At 47.0% G+C, this 16,744-nt stretch overlaps 1 protein-coding gene across 1 annotated transcript; it reads left to right on the top strand.

Annotated features, from left to right (window-relative positions):
- The first annotated feature begins 102 nt into the window (after positions 1-102).
- znf296 (zinc finger protein 296) lies at positions 103-11,329 on the top strand. The gene is made up of 3 exons (XM_040009277.1): positions 103-822; positions 3,050-3,427; positions 7,983-11,329. The coding sequence occupies exons 1-3, from the start codon at positions 771-773 to the stop codon at positions 9,764-9,766; spliced, it is 2,214 nt and encodes a 737-aa protein (XP_039865211.1). The 5' UTR covers positions 103-770; the 3' UTR covers positions 9,767-11,329.
- Positions 11,330-16,744: the final 5,415 nt, after the last annotated feature.

Here is a 16,744-nt window from a genome sequence, read left to right as displayed (position 1 = left end):
TCTTCATTAATGTGACAGATTATGCACAGAATTATTTACTGAAGTCTCCGCGGGGTGAATTAAATATTTAATCCAGGCTGAGCATGCTGCATGTATTAGTGTAATGTATCACCATGCATTGAGATATACCGCCTGCAGTGCGTGGAGGCGAACGGTAGGAGGCGACAGCGTTCAGCGCTTCGCTGTCACAGAGCGTCTGTGAAACTTCGGAGGTGTTTTCCACGCTGTTTGTTGAAACGCAGTGGGCAAATAACATCAACAGCTGCTCGCAAGAAAAAGGAGAAATAAATATTTCTCTGGTTCCGGTTTGGTTTCAGAGACACCTGTGGAAAACCAACGAGGTATTTCCTCTGAACTGCAGAAGAGGAACTGGTGTTTGAGACCCAGTAACGGGGTGTGAAAACCCTGATTTAGACGGGCTACTTAAAGCTGTGTAAAACAAGCAAAACCGCGAGAGGTGCTTGGGGTAGAAAGGGTTTTAAAAAGTGACAGAAGTCCGTGTCTGCCGAGCCTGTTACCCGGGGAGGGCGGGGTCAGGGTCGGCGGGGCGGGCGGTGCCTCCTCTCGCCCATGCCCCCTCTTGCCCTCCGCTCGCTGCGGGGAGAGAAGCGTGAACTTGAACGCTGCCTTCACTGCGCGCTGCGAGTCCGGGCAGAGGCCACACACCACAGACTCATCAGCTCGGGCTTCGGACAGTAACTCGGAGCAGGAGAAGCCGGACGGGGTCCGGTTCGGTTTGGGACCCAGAAAGGTGCCAGACGCTCGACGCGATGTCCAGGCGCAAACTTGGAAGCAGACCGCAGCACCTGAGTGCGATTCAAGGTAAGCCCGGAGGGAGAGCATTGGTAGCGGACGGATGTGATGTTATCGAGGTGAAACGAAAACAAAAATCGAAGTCCCTGCTTCTTTTTTTTCTCCTTTTTATTGGGCTTATCGGCAGTTTTGCGCGCGTGGTGTGTGGATGCGCGCTGGCACCGGTTATCGCACATTAAATGATGGACTTTTCCCCCCTCCTCATCTCACAGACTTTAAACTATATTTGTGTTTAGACCGATCTGAAGCCAAAGCTGATATTTAATCCCGTGTGCAGCCTAACAGGCAAATATTTAAATAAGAACTCCTAATGTTGGCGTTGTGTTTGTCCTGATGTGCATTGTTGGTGCAGCAGTTTCCACAGAAGAAGGACCGGTTTACTGGCACGCTGCTGTCAGCGGCTACAGGTCCGAACACGATGATTAATATTTTCAGGTTTGAAGATGATCAAGTTTCTCGCTCGGTCTCTGTCTACTTTTGAGAAGACATCACCTGCTGAAAGTCCCTCCAATAAAAGACAGAGACTAGTCCTGCTTCAAACTATGCAGGAGTTTCTTTTAATTAAATGATAGGTTTAAATAAAGCATGTTAAATGAGGGTGGCAATTTAATCCCGATCAGATTAATCAAACATTAAAGTTTATTAAAGGAAAATGGAAAAAAAAACGTGATAACTGAAAGGAAATGGGGACAGAAACTTAAATACCATTTGTTTTTTACAGTTCTCTACTGGAGACCAGTCGTGCATGTCTGTTGTGACCACAGGCCTTGACTCAACCCTGCGCGTGTGTGTGTGTGTGTGTGTGTGTGTCTGTGTGTGTGAGAGAGAGAGTGTGTAACCGCGCCTTGCAAGTCTGCACAAACAGCGCAGGCCTGAAACAGGAAAGGTGACATTTTTGAGTAACAACTGGCGAGATCCGACTTCAGACTGTACTGTCTGTACCTGTCCTGTGTGCTAGCCAGCTCAGCCTGGGCAGGTGGATCCAGTCCAGTCATCAAGGTGTGCCCACGCTGTGTTGAGCAATACACCGCTGACCCCCCTCCTCTCTCCCTCCTTCTCCTCGTCTCCAAAGAGCTCTGTCTGGTCTGAGCTGTGGGACTAAATGAAGAAATACCCAGAGTTTACAGATGGCTCTTCAGAGGTTTGGGTCTGACTTGTTTGCCACTGCTTGCAAACTGCACTTGCGTTTCAAAGTGCTAACCACATAAGATTTGTGAGAGTTGAAGTTGAATCAGATGAGCTGTCCTGTACATGTTTGCGAACTTTAAAAAAAAAAGAAAAGAAAAGAAAAACACAAGGGCCGCAGCTCTTATCTCAAACACCTTCTGCCACTTTTTTCTTTTATTGCAATCCACTTCCTGTTGAGAAACTCTCGCTGCCTGTGGCTGGTAGGGCAACATTTTATTTTGAGTGAAAGGTGAAAGGCTTTGCCTTCGCCGCTTTTTTAATTCACTGCTCCGGCGTGTCAGCACTCAGTCAGTGGCGGTCCTGTTAACAGGAGGTTGAAGTTTCTGCTGAGATGGACAGATGGTGCTCCTCTCTCGCTCTCTCTCTCTGCAGCCTCAGTGAGCAGATCTGTTTTGCGTTGGTTAAAGGAAGTGGTCAGTATTGGCTGAGCAGATTGGCCTCGTTGCTTGAGAGTTTACAACTGAAACTAGCACTTTCAATCACCACGCCTGCTTGTTGTTCCATTGAGGTCAACTGTACATTGTAAGTAGGCTAATTTATGAGAGCGAGGTCAGAAACTTGTCAGCAAGTCCAAATGAACGAAGTGCTCTCTGATTATATCAACCACCCAGCTGCTTTTGATGCAAAATACAGGTACATCTTCCTTTCTCTCTTTATATAGATGTGTGTGTACATATAGGCAACTCGTTTACAGACTCTAGGGGCATAAATTGGTCATGTGTATGGAACATAAAAATAAATGCACATTAAAGAAACGCTTCAGAGAAAGCTGGTTGCTGTGGATGTTTTATAGACACTTTAAGCTCCCTGCTCTTGATAAGAAAGAGGAATTGCACAGTTACACTTGCATAGGAAAAAAAACTGAGTGAAATGCTCTCAGGAAGCAGACACTGATTGATATTTAACCCCAAAGATCTTCATTTAACTCTCCGACAAGAAAACGAGACGACCTGAGAAGCCATGACTCTTTTACATGTGGCTTCTTGTTTTAATTGATCTCTCTCTCTCTCTCTCTCTCTCTTTGTCTGTCTGTTATCTCCTGCCTCAGATGCCACCGATATGCCCGATGAAACCGGCTCATCAGGCGACCACCACCCACCCCTTCCTCCCCCTCTTCCCCCAAATCTTCCTCCTCCGCAGGTCCGGGCTCCTGACCAGGGTCGCGACCTTCTAACCTGCGGCCAGTGCTGTCAGGCATTCCCCCTCGCCCACATCCTGGCCTTCATTCAGCACAAACAGGGTGGCTGCACAGCCCGAAATCTCGCCTCCAACGCCGCGCCACCCTCGCCCGCCGGCCGAGCGCGGCAGCATGCTGCCAGCGCCGAGCTGGGCCCCGGCTTCATCGAGCTCAGGAGAGGGGCAGCCAGGGAGCCAGTCTGGGGGGAGGAGCCCGGCGTGAAGGTGAAGGCGGAGCACAGCAAAGCAGGTGAGCTCTTGGAAGAAGCAGAAGATGATGGCAGGTTGCTAATTAGTGACTCTGGGGTTTTTTTGTTGTTTTTTTTTTTTTTTTTTGGTTATTTTTTTTTCTTTTTGTTCTTTCAACCGCCGCCTCTTCATTTAACAACCGTTCCTCCTCCCTCCCGAGTCCAGCTCATTAACTAGCCGTTGCCATTAGCAGACCTGCGTGAGTTAGTGACGCGCAGGCTAATTGTGTGGAAAGGATAGGCGTCAGGAACATTCGGAGGGCACTCAGGGTCCCCGAGGGCTCCACGCTGAGCACCTGAGCTCCTTCGCATCTCCCTGACTGTCAGTCTCTGAGGTGGAGTGGCCAGGTAAACATGTTTCTCCCTCCCTGTCATTCCCTGCACCCTGGACCTCAGAGACTGAATCCACATCTCCAAACCCCCCTCCACCCACCCCCCCAAAAAACACGAACACACACACACACACACACACACACACACACAGAGGAGCGTGTCTCAGTATTCAGTGTGTTTTCCAGAGGGCGGCTGAAAGGCTCCTGCGTTAAACGGTCAGAGGATGCGAGGCAGGCAGATCGTGCTGGTTTCCTCGCTGTCATGACACTCTAACCGAGGACATTGCATCATGTGCGGCTCCTCTGCCATCTCCCGCTGTTCTGCCCCAGGCCGAGCCACCTGAGCTCCAGGGAATCTCCCTCTTCCTCCTCCTGCTTTTTCTTCATCTCACTCGTCTCTCTCCCTCGTCTTCTCCTGTATTTCCAGAGTCCTAACCCATCCCTCTCCTCTTCTTTCAATGGCACCAATTTTCTCTCCTCCTGCCTTACTTCCTGCTTTCCCTACTGCTGACTAAATGATCTTGATCTAATATTGTGTCTTTTTTAGGGTTGAGCCCATTAAACTCAATCAGAAATTCTTTATTTTCTTTCATAATTTAACTGAGATCCTTTATGAAGAAGGGCTCTTCTTGTCCAGGTTTAAAAAAAAAAAAAACCAACCAAAGAAAAAGAAACGTGAAGGCCACGTTGTAGCTCTCGAAAACGGACAGAGCGTCTCGCTGCAGGCGCGTGTAAGGTGTGAGTGCCCCCTTTGCACATTTTGAAACTCTCTCTGCCACAAGTTAGCAGTTCCTTCCTTTGTGTAACGCTCAAGGGACGGCTGCACGCACCATTTCCGTTTGTCCACAACCCCTCTTGTTTTGTTTCTTCTGTTTCAGTGTGCTCACCTCTCTTGCTCTGCCTCTCACTCTGAGGCACAGAAACACACCGATTTAGTAATTTGGTGGCTTGCAGGATTATACAACAAACCTAACACGTGCATGAGGCGGAAGTGGAGAGCACGACAACATGTGAAAAATGCAAAAGAAGAAAAGCTTAGATTAGATTTGTTTTGTTTTTTTTTTAATTCAAGAATCTAGGTTGCTGCTTGTTTGGACATAAAAACAAAGTCTGAGCTGAAATGTGCAGAGTGCGGCTTTAATTGGGCGTCCGGCTGGCCCTGAAAAGTTCTAGTTGATGTCTTGGTTTTACTCGAGCGACGAGCTGTTTTTCTTTTTTTCTTTTTTTATTTGTGGTAGAGAAATTGAGCATCTGACAAGATGACTGAAAGCGAAAGAGCAGTTATCCCACAACAGACAGGTCCTCCATTTATTTTCCTGCATTCAAGAGCGGAGGGAAGGGGGTAGAGCGGGATGGATTACTGAAGAGCCGCGTGCATCTGTCTCATTCCTTTTTATTTATTCTCCTTGTTTGTTTTTTTTTTCCTCCTCATCACCCCCCCCCTCCCACCAACACCCCCCCCCCCCATCTTCAACACACTTTCGCTTTGCCCTCTTTCAATTTCTCGCACCCCCCTCTCCTCTCTTCTTCCTCTCTTTTCTCCTCCCTCCTCCTCCCGAGGGAAAAGAGATTCTGCCTGCTGCTCGTTAGTGCTCCCAGCCAATCTGCATTTTTAATTAGTAGTTATTGCTTCTGCTTAATATTCAAGTGCTACCCCGGGCCAAATGGGAATCCTTACAGGAGAAAAAAAAAAAAAAAAAGAGCGAGGAGTGAGCGGGGAGAGAGAGCGAAGGAAAGAGAAACCGGCTGGGTATTGTGTTTCACTCCAGGACCCCGAGACAAAAGCCCCACCACCACCCCACCACCCCCCCTCAGGGAAAGATTTGGAGGGTACTGGGGGGCGGCGGGGTGAGGAGAGCCGGGGTTGGAGGATGGGTCTCAGCTCCAATCCGAAGGGGTGACATATTTTTGTGGCATCTCTCAGCCCCCCGTACTACATTATAATCTTTTTATCTCATTTTCTTTTTATCTCCTGAGCCCTGACCTACCTATCTCCCTCCCCTTCTTCTTCTTCCTTTTTTTTCCTGCTCCAGCTCCTCACCCTATTTTTAAAAGAAGTATCACAACTTCTCCTGGGTTTCTCCTCAGGCTAGGTTAAAGGACTCGAACACCGCAGCTCCTGTCGTCTCCAGACAGAGGGGATGGCGAAGGGGGGGGGAGAAACAGTTGCTCTCTTTTTCATCTTCACCCCCCCCCTCTCCCCCTCCAGTAAAATACAGAAGGATTTAACTTGAGGAAACATGAAAGAGGCTTATACCAGAGTCGGCTTTGAACCTCTCCAAAAAAAGAGAAAGAGAGGAGAGAAAAAAATAGTTTTTTTTTCCCTCAATTTGGGAATCTTCTCTCCAATTTTGATTTATGCAGAAAGGCCTCATTTGTCAAGCAGGCTGAGTCAGAGCCTGATTTACATAAAGCGTTCGTTTTCTGCGTTCTGCTAATTAGCAATTTGCAGCTTAATTGGAGAGTGGCTCTCGGTGAGGAGACAAAGCTATCCACATATAAAAATATCTCCAGATGTACTCTGTGACACAGCTCGCCTCGCTGTTGGACTTCCAGTTTCAGGATCCTGATTTCTCTTTCTTCAGGTCGCACTTTTGCCTCCCTCAGTTCTTCCTTTCCTTAGTTGGGCCTTAGGTCTTCTCATCACCTTTAATGCATTTAAACTGCAGCAGTCTGTCTGTACTACTCTTCTTATAGTCTTATAGTGTTCAGTTTAATCGCTTCAAAGCATCTTTAAAAGCAGCCAGGACATTAAAACCAATGAGAAGTTAAAGCTTTACTGGGAAAAGAAAACTTGAGTCCTGGTACTCGTGTGGGCGTCAATTTGACATCTAAAGGAGGCTCAGGAGGTAAAGCAGGTCATCTACTAATCGGAAAGTTGGTGGTTTGATCCCTGCCTACTCCAGTCTTCATGCCCTGAGGAAGACACTGAACCCAGAGTTGTTCCCAATCCGTTCATCGGAGTTGGATGTTGGACAGAAAGCACTGCTTGTATTAATGAATGAGAAATGTATAAAGTGTTTTGAGTGTACAATTAGAGTAGAAAAGCACTAGCACTCCCTGATGGCAGAAGCCTCTCCCTCCCACACACAAAGATCTGTAATTGTTCAGGAGCACAACATCCTCAGTCCGATCAAGTATCCCTAGGACGTGCCAGAACAAGCCCAATCCACCCCAAGCCACAACCCACAGGGTGCAGAAATACCACCTGCTCATGCCCAGTGGGTCACATGATATCAGGCGAGTGGTTTTCATGTTGTGGCTAGTGGCTAGCCATAGCCTATCAAGCGGAAAGATGCCCGGTTTGATCCCGGGAGGAGACAAAAATCTCTTCGGTGTTGTGTCACAAAGTGTAAAAAAAATCTGTTGCACCAAACATGCAGAGCTGCTCGCTGTCGAGACCTTCGTGTGAAAAAGGGAGCAGCCGAAAGTAGCTTTGGTTTTAATGTTGTGGGTTATCAGTGGCTTTTTATGTTTAACCCTCTGAGGTCTGAGTCATCTTCCATGATGACCCTAACCCTCTGAATATGTTATCTTTCGCTCTTTTAAAAAAGTTGCTCTGCAAAATTTTAAGTCCAGTAGCGCAAAGTCTTTGAAACTTTTTCCAGCTGTCAAAATGAGTTTTTTAAATTTACTTATTTAAAGCAGCAATGAGCCAGTAAACAATCAGGAACTAAAGATATATTTCACTGAGAAGGTGGTGGAGACCAAAAGTAGAGCTCGAAGGACAGACACACATGTGCAGGACATGCACGTATCCGAAATGTTGTTCCCCCACATGTGGGTGTGCACCTGGAATAAAATGTAATTAATACATTTTTAACCAAGAACAGAAAGCTATAAGAAAATGAAATACAGATATGAAAGTAAATTTTAAGTGTAAATATGAAAGTCAAAATACAATTATTGATGCCTGTGTATAAATTTATGGGGTGGTAATAAAGATCCTTATTGCATTATTGCAGAGAAGGTGTCTGTGTATCTGCTGGATGTGTGAAGTGTTTGTGGACACTAAAGCAGTGGTTTTCAAACTGACCTTGGATCCATTTCTGCTGTTAATGATTGACCTGACTGAATTGAATGATTGATCTTTTGAGAACCGCCTCTTCAGGTGGCTGCATGTTTGTCCTGTCCCGCGGTGGGTGCTGGACACTTTTAGCTGTACTCTTAGTTAACGTCCTTTATCAAAACCACTAACTCACTTCTGTTTGGTCTGTGTTTGCAGTGCCAGAGGAGCCCTTGTATTTCATCTGCCAGCAGTGTGAGGCCGTCTTCCAGTCCGCGTGGTTGCTCTTACAGCACGCTCAGCACACGCACTCCTTCAGCATCTACCAGGAGGATGAGGGCGACGCTGTCATGGAAGGAGGAGGAAGTAGGGATCTTAAAGACCACAAAAGTGCTGCAGCCATTTTGGACCCACGACACCTGACCCAAGCGCTCGCTTCAGCCTTCCAACCCTCCGTCCCACGTCTTGGCCGTTCCCGTCAGTCCCACGGCCCCCTCTCCTCCTCGTCACCTGCCTCCTCTTCCTCCTCCAGGAACCTGCAGACTTTGAACTTTTCCGTGCGGCTCAGGGAGCTTGCCGAGGTGAATAACAACACAACAAGTGGCTCCCCCGGAGGCCTGGTGCTGTCGCCCTCTTCTTCTCCACCGGAAGCTTCTCCTTTTCCTCAGACAAGCGCCCTCCAGGCTGACTTCCACTGTGAGCTGTGTGACCAGAACTTCCAGTCCCTCCGCGCCCTCTCCGCCCACCGCCGGACTCACGCCTGCGAGCGGCCTTATCACTGTGGTGTGTGCGGCCAGGCGTTCGCCCAGAGTGGCCAGCTGGCTCGTCACATAAGGAGTCATCACCGGGAGGCCGGAGGAGGAGGAAGTGGATATGAGTCTGTGGAGATGGTCGAGGAGGAAGGAGGGAGGCAGGGGCCAAGAGGCAGGCTTCAGATTCAGCCAGCGGGAATCACGGGGAAGGGAGACCTGATGGCCCACATCCCCTCCGAGCTGGACTTGACCTTCCCCAAACACCCATCCTTGGCTTCAGGTCTAGTGCTGCTGCCCTCTCAGCTCAGACCACCAGAGAGGGAGCTGCTGAGGGTCTACCAGACCACCAGAGAGGGAGGTGAGGAGGAGACGGAGGTACATGCAGAGGCTCCACACACCTCGCCCTGCGCCAGCCCCTCTGAAGGCTCGCTGGAGAGCGGAGAGACGGGCGGCAGCGGCGAGAGCGGCATCGCCAGCGGAAACTGCACTCCAAAACGTCCTGAGGTGAGCGACAAGGTGCGAGGTGTGGGAGAGTGGGAGAACGAAAGAACGAAAGAGATCATCGAGAAGGAGTGGAGCTCGGCCAAAGTCAGCGAGGCAGTGCAGGAGTGGCAGAGGGACAATGAGCGGAGGACCGTGACGGGAAGCGTGAGCACAGCAGGCAGCGGCGGCGCGTCTGCTGGAGCGCCGGGGAAGAAGAAGAAGGACGAGGCCTGCGAGTTCTGCGGCAAACAGTTCAGGAACAGCAGCAACCTGACCGTGCACCGCCGCAGCCACACCGGCGAGCGGCCCTACCGCTGCGGCCTGTGCAACTACGCCTGCGCACAGAGCTCAAAGCTGACGCGCCACATGAAGACCCACGGAGCCCAGGGCGCAAAGGCGTCCTTCTTGTGCCAGCTGTGCGCGGTGCCCTTCACCGTCTATGCAACTCTGGAGAAACACCTGAAGAAGGTTCACGGCCTGAGTCACGCCAGCGTGGGAGCATATGCGCAGGCCAGCGCCGCAGATACTCTGGCTGCAATAAAAGCAGGGGGAAAAGCTGCAGCGGTGGTGAAAATGGAGGAGGACGAAGCCGGATTGGATCAGATAGAGATGGAGAACAGAATGCAGAGTAGCATGTCCAGCACCATGGAGGTGGAGGAAAGGCAAAGCCAAGAGTACATGGAGAGCAGCAGGAGTCCAGCCATAGCGAACGACCTCCCGCCTGAGAGCAGCACGGAGGCCCCTTTAGCTTTGACTCCTGCACCCTGAGAGTCTCTCAAATAAAAACAACAAAAAAAGCACTGTATAGAATTTAACCCCCCATTTAGTAAAACAAAAAGAAACTGAGTTAAAGTGCAGTTTAAAGAAGCTGCAGGTGTGTGCGTCTGTGTATAGAAAGCCGCCCCCAGAAGACGTTGTTCACGATTATGTGCGCAGCTGCCAGTTGAAACTAAGTGCCTACAGTTCTTTTAGACCACAGAGAAAAACAAGGCCATGACATTCAGCAGGGAGATTACCATAGCTCTCGAACAGGAAGTGAACTGCCACAGTCCACACCGACACAGGAAACTGATCACCATGTTGCAGTGCAGGATGCAAAAGACATGTGATTTATGTCTCTGGTGACCCGCTGGACAGGTGGAGGCAGATCTTAACTGCCACGCGGTGCAGAAAACGGTTTATGTTGAATTTAAAAAGAAAAGGGAAAAAGCCTGACAATAGAGCAACTTTAATATATTTTCAGATGGAGAGAGGTCATATTGTGCCGCATAGCCATTGCTGGTTTTCTTATGAGAAGACCTTTTAAAGGCTAAAGCGGTTTGAACAGACACAGAGGGGGGAAATGAATCCAAACACTGCCCGCCTGCAGTTTCTCAGACTCCTCTTTTTAAAGGCGCTTGCTTGTCACAACACTTGTCACTTAACGTAATGTTTACAAGGCTCGCGGGGGCCTAAAGCAAGGTTGTGCTCCTGACTTTGTCACAGTGTGTGTGGATGACTATCTGTTCTGTTTTTGTTTGTTTTGGGTTTTTTAAATATAAATATAAATGTGAAATTAAGAGAATTTAAAGTCTACTGATGTTTTCCTTTCATTTTTTTTCTATGCATTTAAAAAAAAAATTGAAAAAACACAAGAAAAACAGCAATTTTACCTACATGTGAAACGGGTGTGTATTATTTTTGTTTTCTCTCAGTGACGGTTGTGATGGTAATATCTGTCTTTCATTGTTTACATCTGTAAATTACTGGACTGGTTGAAGCTCGTGCATGCTTTGCAGTAACTTGAATTTCTTTTCTTGCTTTCCTGTGTCTCAGTTCTTCCTAATTTATGGACGCCGCATGTTTCGCCAGGTTTGGAGGGCTTGCACGAGTGAGTTGTATGTACGTTTTTGGGCGTTTTTTTGTTTGTGTGTACATATCGCAGACTCGGCTTGAAGCCTCCATCCTGGGATCAGGTCAGAGCCTTCAGGCAGATTGCCCCCACCCTTTTTTTTTCCCCTCTCGTGACTACTGTGATGACTTTGTCTGATGTCTGCTGCATTCAGGTCAAAATAAACTGTTGTGTTTTCTAAAAGTGGATTATGAAAGAGTGCAGTGTAACTGTTCAGGGATTTATTTTTATGTATGTATATATACATATATATATATATATACTGACTTTATTGCTATTGCTTGCTGTTAATATTATCTCCCTACATTGTTTGCTTTTTTTTCTAGGTTATCGTGAAGCTTTCGCCGCTCCTGCTGTCTTTGTAAACTTGATGCCATTTTGTAATTGACCTTGTCAGTTGTCACAAGGAGCCTCAATAAAGTGTGAGGTGAAATATTTTACATTTTCGAGATTTTCTTCCCTCCTCGTCTGTCTTTCTGTTCTCTTCGTTCATTTCTTTTTTTTTTTTCTTTTTTTTTTTTCTTTTTTTCTCCCATGAATATTTTTGTTTCCTGTTCTGGGACAACAAAGCTTCTGAAACTATTTTTAAGTGTCCTTTCTCACCAGGATGTTGTCTTAGTCAGTGCGGGTCGTTCCTCTGAGGACCACAGTCAGCGCTGAGTTATTAATTTTTAATGTGAGTGTTTGGATAAGGGACCCTCAGTCCTTGTTTACATCCTTGTGATGTTACTCGCTTTGTCTGGAAACACTGTAATGTAATTCTGCCAGTTAGGAGGGGGAGTGCACTAGTTACCGTGTGTGTGTGCGTGCGTGCGTTTGAGTTGGTGTCAGTCACTCCACAGATTGTGCGATGGGTGCAGCAAGCTGTGATGGGACACGGGTGGCCAGGATTTCTCAGGATACAAAATTGGAGGGGGAGGCGGGTGCCGGGTGGCAGTTTGGTTATTGTTTGTGGGCATGTTAGGAGGCAGAGCAGGATGGGTGGGGAGTGTCAAGGGGTTGGGATAATTGCTGACTCCATTTTAAGGGCATAAAAACCTCTGCACCAGCATCTCTGGCCTTAACCCCACCACCCCCACTAATGAAAATGAAGTTCTATGATCCCTCTAGCTCATTAACAGCAGGTCTTTTAATGAGCTTTCAACAAGGTGGGGGCTGGGAAGATGAAGAGGAGGAGTGGGGCTTGATTTGGGAGGGGGGTTATTGCACCAGATGCACACACGCCCACTATTACCAATTACCATTGTGTTATGGTGAATAAGGAGGAAGTGAAGACAGAAGCCTCTTTGGATCCGGATGAGTCAGTTTGTCCGTTTCTCTCCACAGAGACGAGGGGGGGAAAATACGATAGAGGACAGTACAGGTGACAGGTAAGATCTCTCAGGTAAACTCTGCTCTGCGAGGCTGTTGGGTGCTGCGGCGGGCGCCATTTGGTGCTCGTATGATCCCAATTATGTAAGGCGATACAGAGCAGAAGACTGCATAGCAAGTGGATATGTGCCCTTTGTCTTCCAGCAGTCCACACCTATCCACACAGGTCAACGTCAGTCCCCAGACCAGCCAATCACAGTGCTTGAAGAAGTCATCATGGCTCCCACTCTGTGTGTGTGTCTGTGTGTGTCTGTGTGTGTGTTCTGACCAGTGGGTGCCCCTGGGCGGTAGTAATGTGGACTTTGAGATCTAATCGTTGTCTCAGCTCAGAAAGGGAAAGCTTTTGTTTGAGTGGAAGTTAAAAGAGGACGCTGTGGGACAGACGCAAGCAACCAGCAGAGTCACAGGGGAAGTTAATACACTGCACACAAGCACACACACTCACACACACTCTCACACACATCTGCTGTCTAAAAACAGGAAGATTTATTGACATAATGAGAAGATATCTGAGATTTTTAGAATAGTTTTGCTCTCTGTATTGATACTGTGTTACTGTTAAAACAGTTTTCTGGATATTTTCGGCAGTTTGTGGTCAACAAGCAAAGCCGCTGAACACACCCGTTTGCTTGTTTGGGGCCCCTGAGGTCTGAGCCCGGCTGATAGAAATACTGATAAGTTTGGTTATTTGAAGTTTCAGCTGAGATGTCTTAAACATCTAGTAGCTTGTTTCTAAAAATACACCATGACATGAAATATAGTCACTGAATCATTGATGAGAGGGGAAATATTTTCATCGTGTGGGTTGTAGAAGTAACGTGCAGGAGTGTCCGTGCAACTTTAATGCATTTAGATCTCCGTGTTGATTTTATAGAGTTTAGGCTGTTTTGAAAAGCTGACAGTTGAATGTCTTCTGCAGAGAATCGACAGATTTTTAAATTCAAGGTCCTCAAATTCAAGGGGGGGGGGGACAAAGAAGGGAACAGGGATCAGTCCAGAACATCAGGCTCATAGTCACGGATGCAAATAGAAATTAGCCACAGACCAGCGGATCCAGGAGATTTTACAAAGCAGAATATTTAACAGACCCTTCTTATTCCTCAACTTCATGGGTCATTGTGGACTTCTGGATGTGAAGCTGTGCTCTCTGGCAGCAACCACAGATTCAGATTAAACTTAAGATGATTAGCTCTGAAAATTCAAGCACAAAGGGAACGTATGAGCTGTAGGTCTGCTTTGCCATGGGGCAGGCCTGCAGCCATGAGAGGCTTTCACTTATGTATGAGAAAGATTGTGCTTTATTATGTAAAAAGCCAATTAACTGTGAGTTTTTAATTACATTTCTTATGGTATACTGTGTGAAGCTTCCAATCATCTCTGCAGTCCTTGCTCTGTTGTCTTCTTCCTTCTCAGAATAGCTGAAGAGGAGGAGGAGGAGGAGGCGGCAGGAGCTCAGGATTAAATGATCAGCAGGGCCGACAGAAATGAGGATAACAAAACGGGAAAGATGCATTTGGGAGTGGTCAGACTAACCACAGGACTCCCTCTCTGCTCTTTATCCTCGCATCGTTCCCACAATCCCCACCTTCTCTCGTCTATCCCTCCTCCCACAACGACCGCAAGGTGAAACCCGAACCCTGAAATTACACCCGCGTCTCCTCTCCTGCCCCTCGACCCCCCTCTCACCCTCTGAACAGTGAGAGTGTGGGAGGATGAGGTGAGAGGCGGCGAGATCCCGCGCAGCCATCAGTCATGCCTCTCTTTTTGCCATTCAACACCTCCTGATAATGCGAGCAGGGAAAGACAAGGCGGGTTCATTCTTATAATGTCACTGATCACTGGAGACGAGCTCTGAGGGAGGAGTGCCACTTCATTTGCACCGAGTGTGTGAGGCACTGATGAGACTGAGGCAGCTGGTTTATACAAAAACAATAAAAAAGCACACCCAAAAAAGGAGGAAGTTCAGTGATTTCTCCTTTTTCACAGCGTGAGATCTAAAGCTTCAGCAAAGAGGAGTTGGGGGCGTCGGGGACTGTAGTGATGCTGAAAATACATTTAAAAACTAACCTAAATAAAGCTCACTGAGTAGAGTGACGGTTGTTTTTACGCTCACAGATAAAAGTGTGTGTTTGTGCGTTCAAAGCCAGCAAAGACAGGTTAATGTAATCGTGCAGGGATCAGATGTACAGCCCACTGCTACACTCTGCTGCTGTATTACAGTCGTAACAGTGCAAGAAGTCTGCAAAGATTACAACCTCATTTACAGGAGGCGCAGCAACACAGAGATTTTATCCACTCAGAGCTCGATATGATGCATTCACACTCCAAGCCATGCTCAGTATTCAACCACACAATAGGTAAAAAAAACAGATAAAATATGACCCACAATATTCAAAAAGTTTGAGGAAAACCCACAAGAAAGCCTGCTTATTTATTCCAAAGTCTTTACAATTCATCTGAAAAAGAAGAAGAAACTGCGTTAATCATGGCATTTAAATCAATATGATCTGGTAGAATGCTCTGTATAATGATATATATATATGTCACATAATGTAGTGATGCAAAATTCTCGTATAGCTGGATAAATTGTCAATATAATTTACATTGCAGTGCAATAAAATGCAGGATCAGTTAAGAAAGCAACATCTAAAGAGGGCCTCCTCAACGGACTGCTGACATGAATGATGGTAAATGCAAGTTCTTGTATTATTCTTCTCTGGCACCAACATGTTCGTACGTACAGCTGCGAGCATAAACAGAGATGAGATGCACCTCAGTAACCACAAGAAGATGGAAGAGATAAGTTCACCAAACATCTGCATCGCCAAATGTTCCCTGACGCCTGGACTGTTACTCTCTTTGTCTGTCAGAAATGTGTGCTCATCGCGCTGTTCCTGCTGCACCTGGCCGCCCATCTCTTTGAACACGACTTAAGCAAACACACACACAGTAGCTCAGTTGCTCAGCTAATCACGCACATATATTGACATCAGTTTGTGTCTCATTTAACCCGGAGGCGTCAGTGCATGAATGCTGGAAAAACTGGATTTTGACCACTCGCCGCAGTGCACGAACACAGCACTGGCTGGGGTCAGAGGCGCTACTGTCGTACCATGCAAAGTAAGGTTAGGAGGTAGGGTTCACTCCTGGGACAGGTGAAAATGCTTTGATGTGTCTGTGCCCTGCAGGCCTGAGTGCAGCTGAACTGCAGTTCTTTACTGCCTGAACCAGAGTCTCCACATTCATCAAACATCCTCTGTCACCTCAGCTCTACAGGTTTGTTTTCCACAAAAATGTGCTTTTTCAAATATGTTTGTCTTCATAATTTTTGCATGATGTGATGCATCAATGCAACTGAGCCTTAATTAAATGCTGCAAGGTCCAGTGAAGCATATTTAGTCGGGTAAACATTACAGAGAGCAAAGACGCTGCAGAGAGTCACCACTGATGACAACCTAAAGAAACATAGATCAGCTTTATTGGGTACACTTTGCTACCATGGCATAGGAGCCCATTTATCTTCATGACTGCTTTAATTCTTCGTGACAGATTCAAATCGGTGCTGGAAACATACCTCAGACATTTTGGTTCATGTTGATGTGACGACGTCACAGAGTAGCTGCAGATTTGTCGTCTGCCTGTAGAGCAGGAGAAGGACGTAAGGAAGTGTGGAAGGAGACAAACAATGGGAGACAGCAACACCAGAAACTGGATCTGGAGATAGATTAGCCAGTATTGTGGTACCGCAAAGTATGGTGAAAAAAAGTTTCCTAGAGTCCTTCTCATAATCAGTACAAGGGTGTTGAGTGGTCAGCTGCTGCTACAGATGTGACAGACAATCATGAACCGCAGCAGAATCAAGTAAATGGGAGTTCAGCCAGAATGAACCTTTTTTATGCATTTTAGCAAAAGTGACAAAACAGAGGACGAAAAGAAGAAAACTTCAGAGAAAGTCGGCCTTAATTCCATCGTTCCTTCTCCGCCACACTGTGGAAAATAGAGGCATATTTTCTGAACCCAAGAACAATTAGTTCCAAAGCCAGAACCACAACAATGAGCAAGCTCTCTCCCAAAGATCAGCACGAGGCCATAACGCAACTGCTAATGGTAATTTTCGTGTTGTAACCCTGAACTCTCCAGACCTATTTAAAAGCAAGTCCAGCTCAGACACTGAAGCTCTCTAACAGTCAGATAGCTCTGACCTCATTAAAGCTGAGAGGTCGATCTTTTCCAGGCTGCTAACGGGAAGGATTTACTCCAAACTGCATCGGGCACCAACAACCATCACACGTTCAGAGACTCTTAAATTATCTTTGCTCCTCATTCTGATGCTCAGTCTGAACTACATCATGCCGTCTGATTGCACTGAGTTGCTGCCATGTGATTGGCTGATTAGATATTTACATTAACGAGCAGTTGAATATTGTGACCAGAGACATCCATGTGAAATTTCGCAAAAATCACATCGAAATGAAAATTTACTT

Source organism: Simochromis diagramma, unplaced genomic scaffold (assembly GCF_900408965.1).
Source record: "Simochromis diagramma unplaced genomic scaffold, fSimDia1.1 OVJJ01000344.1, whole genome shotgun sequence".
In the NCBI taxonomy this organism is placed as follows: domain Eukaryota; kingdom Metazoa; phylum Chordata; class Actinopteri; order Cichliformes; family Cichlidae; genus Simochromis; species Simochromis diagramma.
This window is presented reverse-complemented; position numbering and strand designations above follow the sequence as displayed.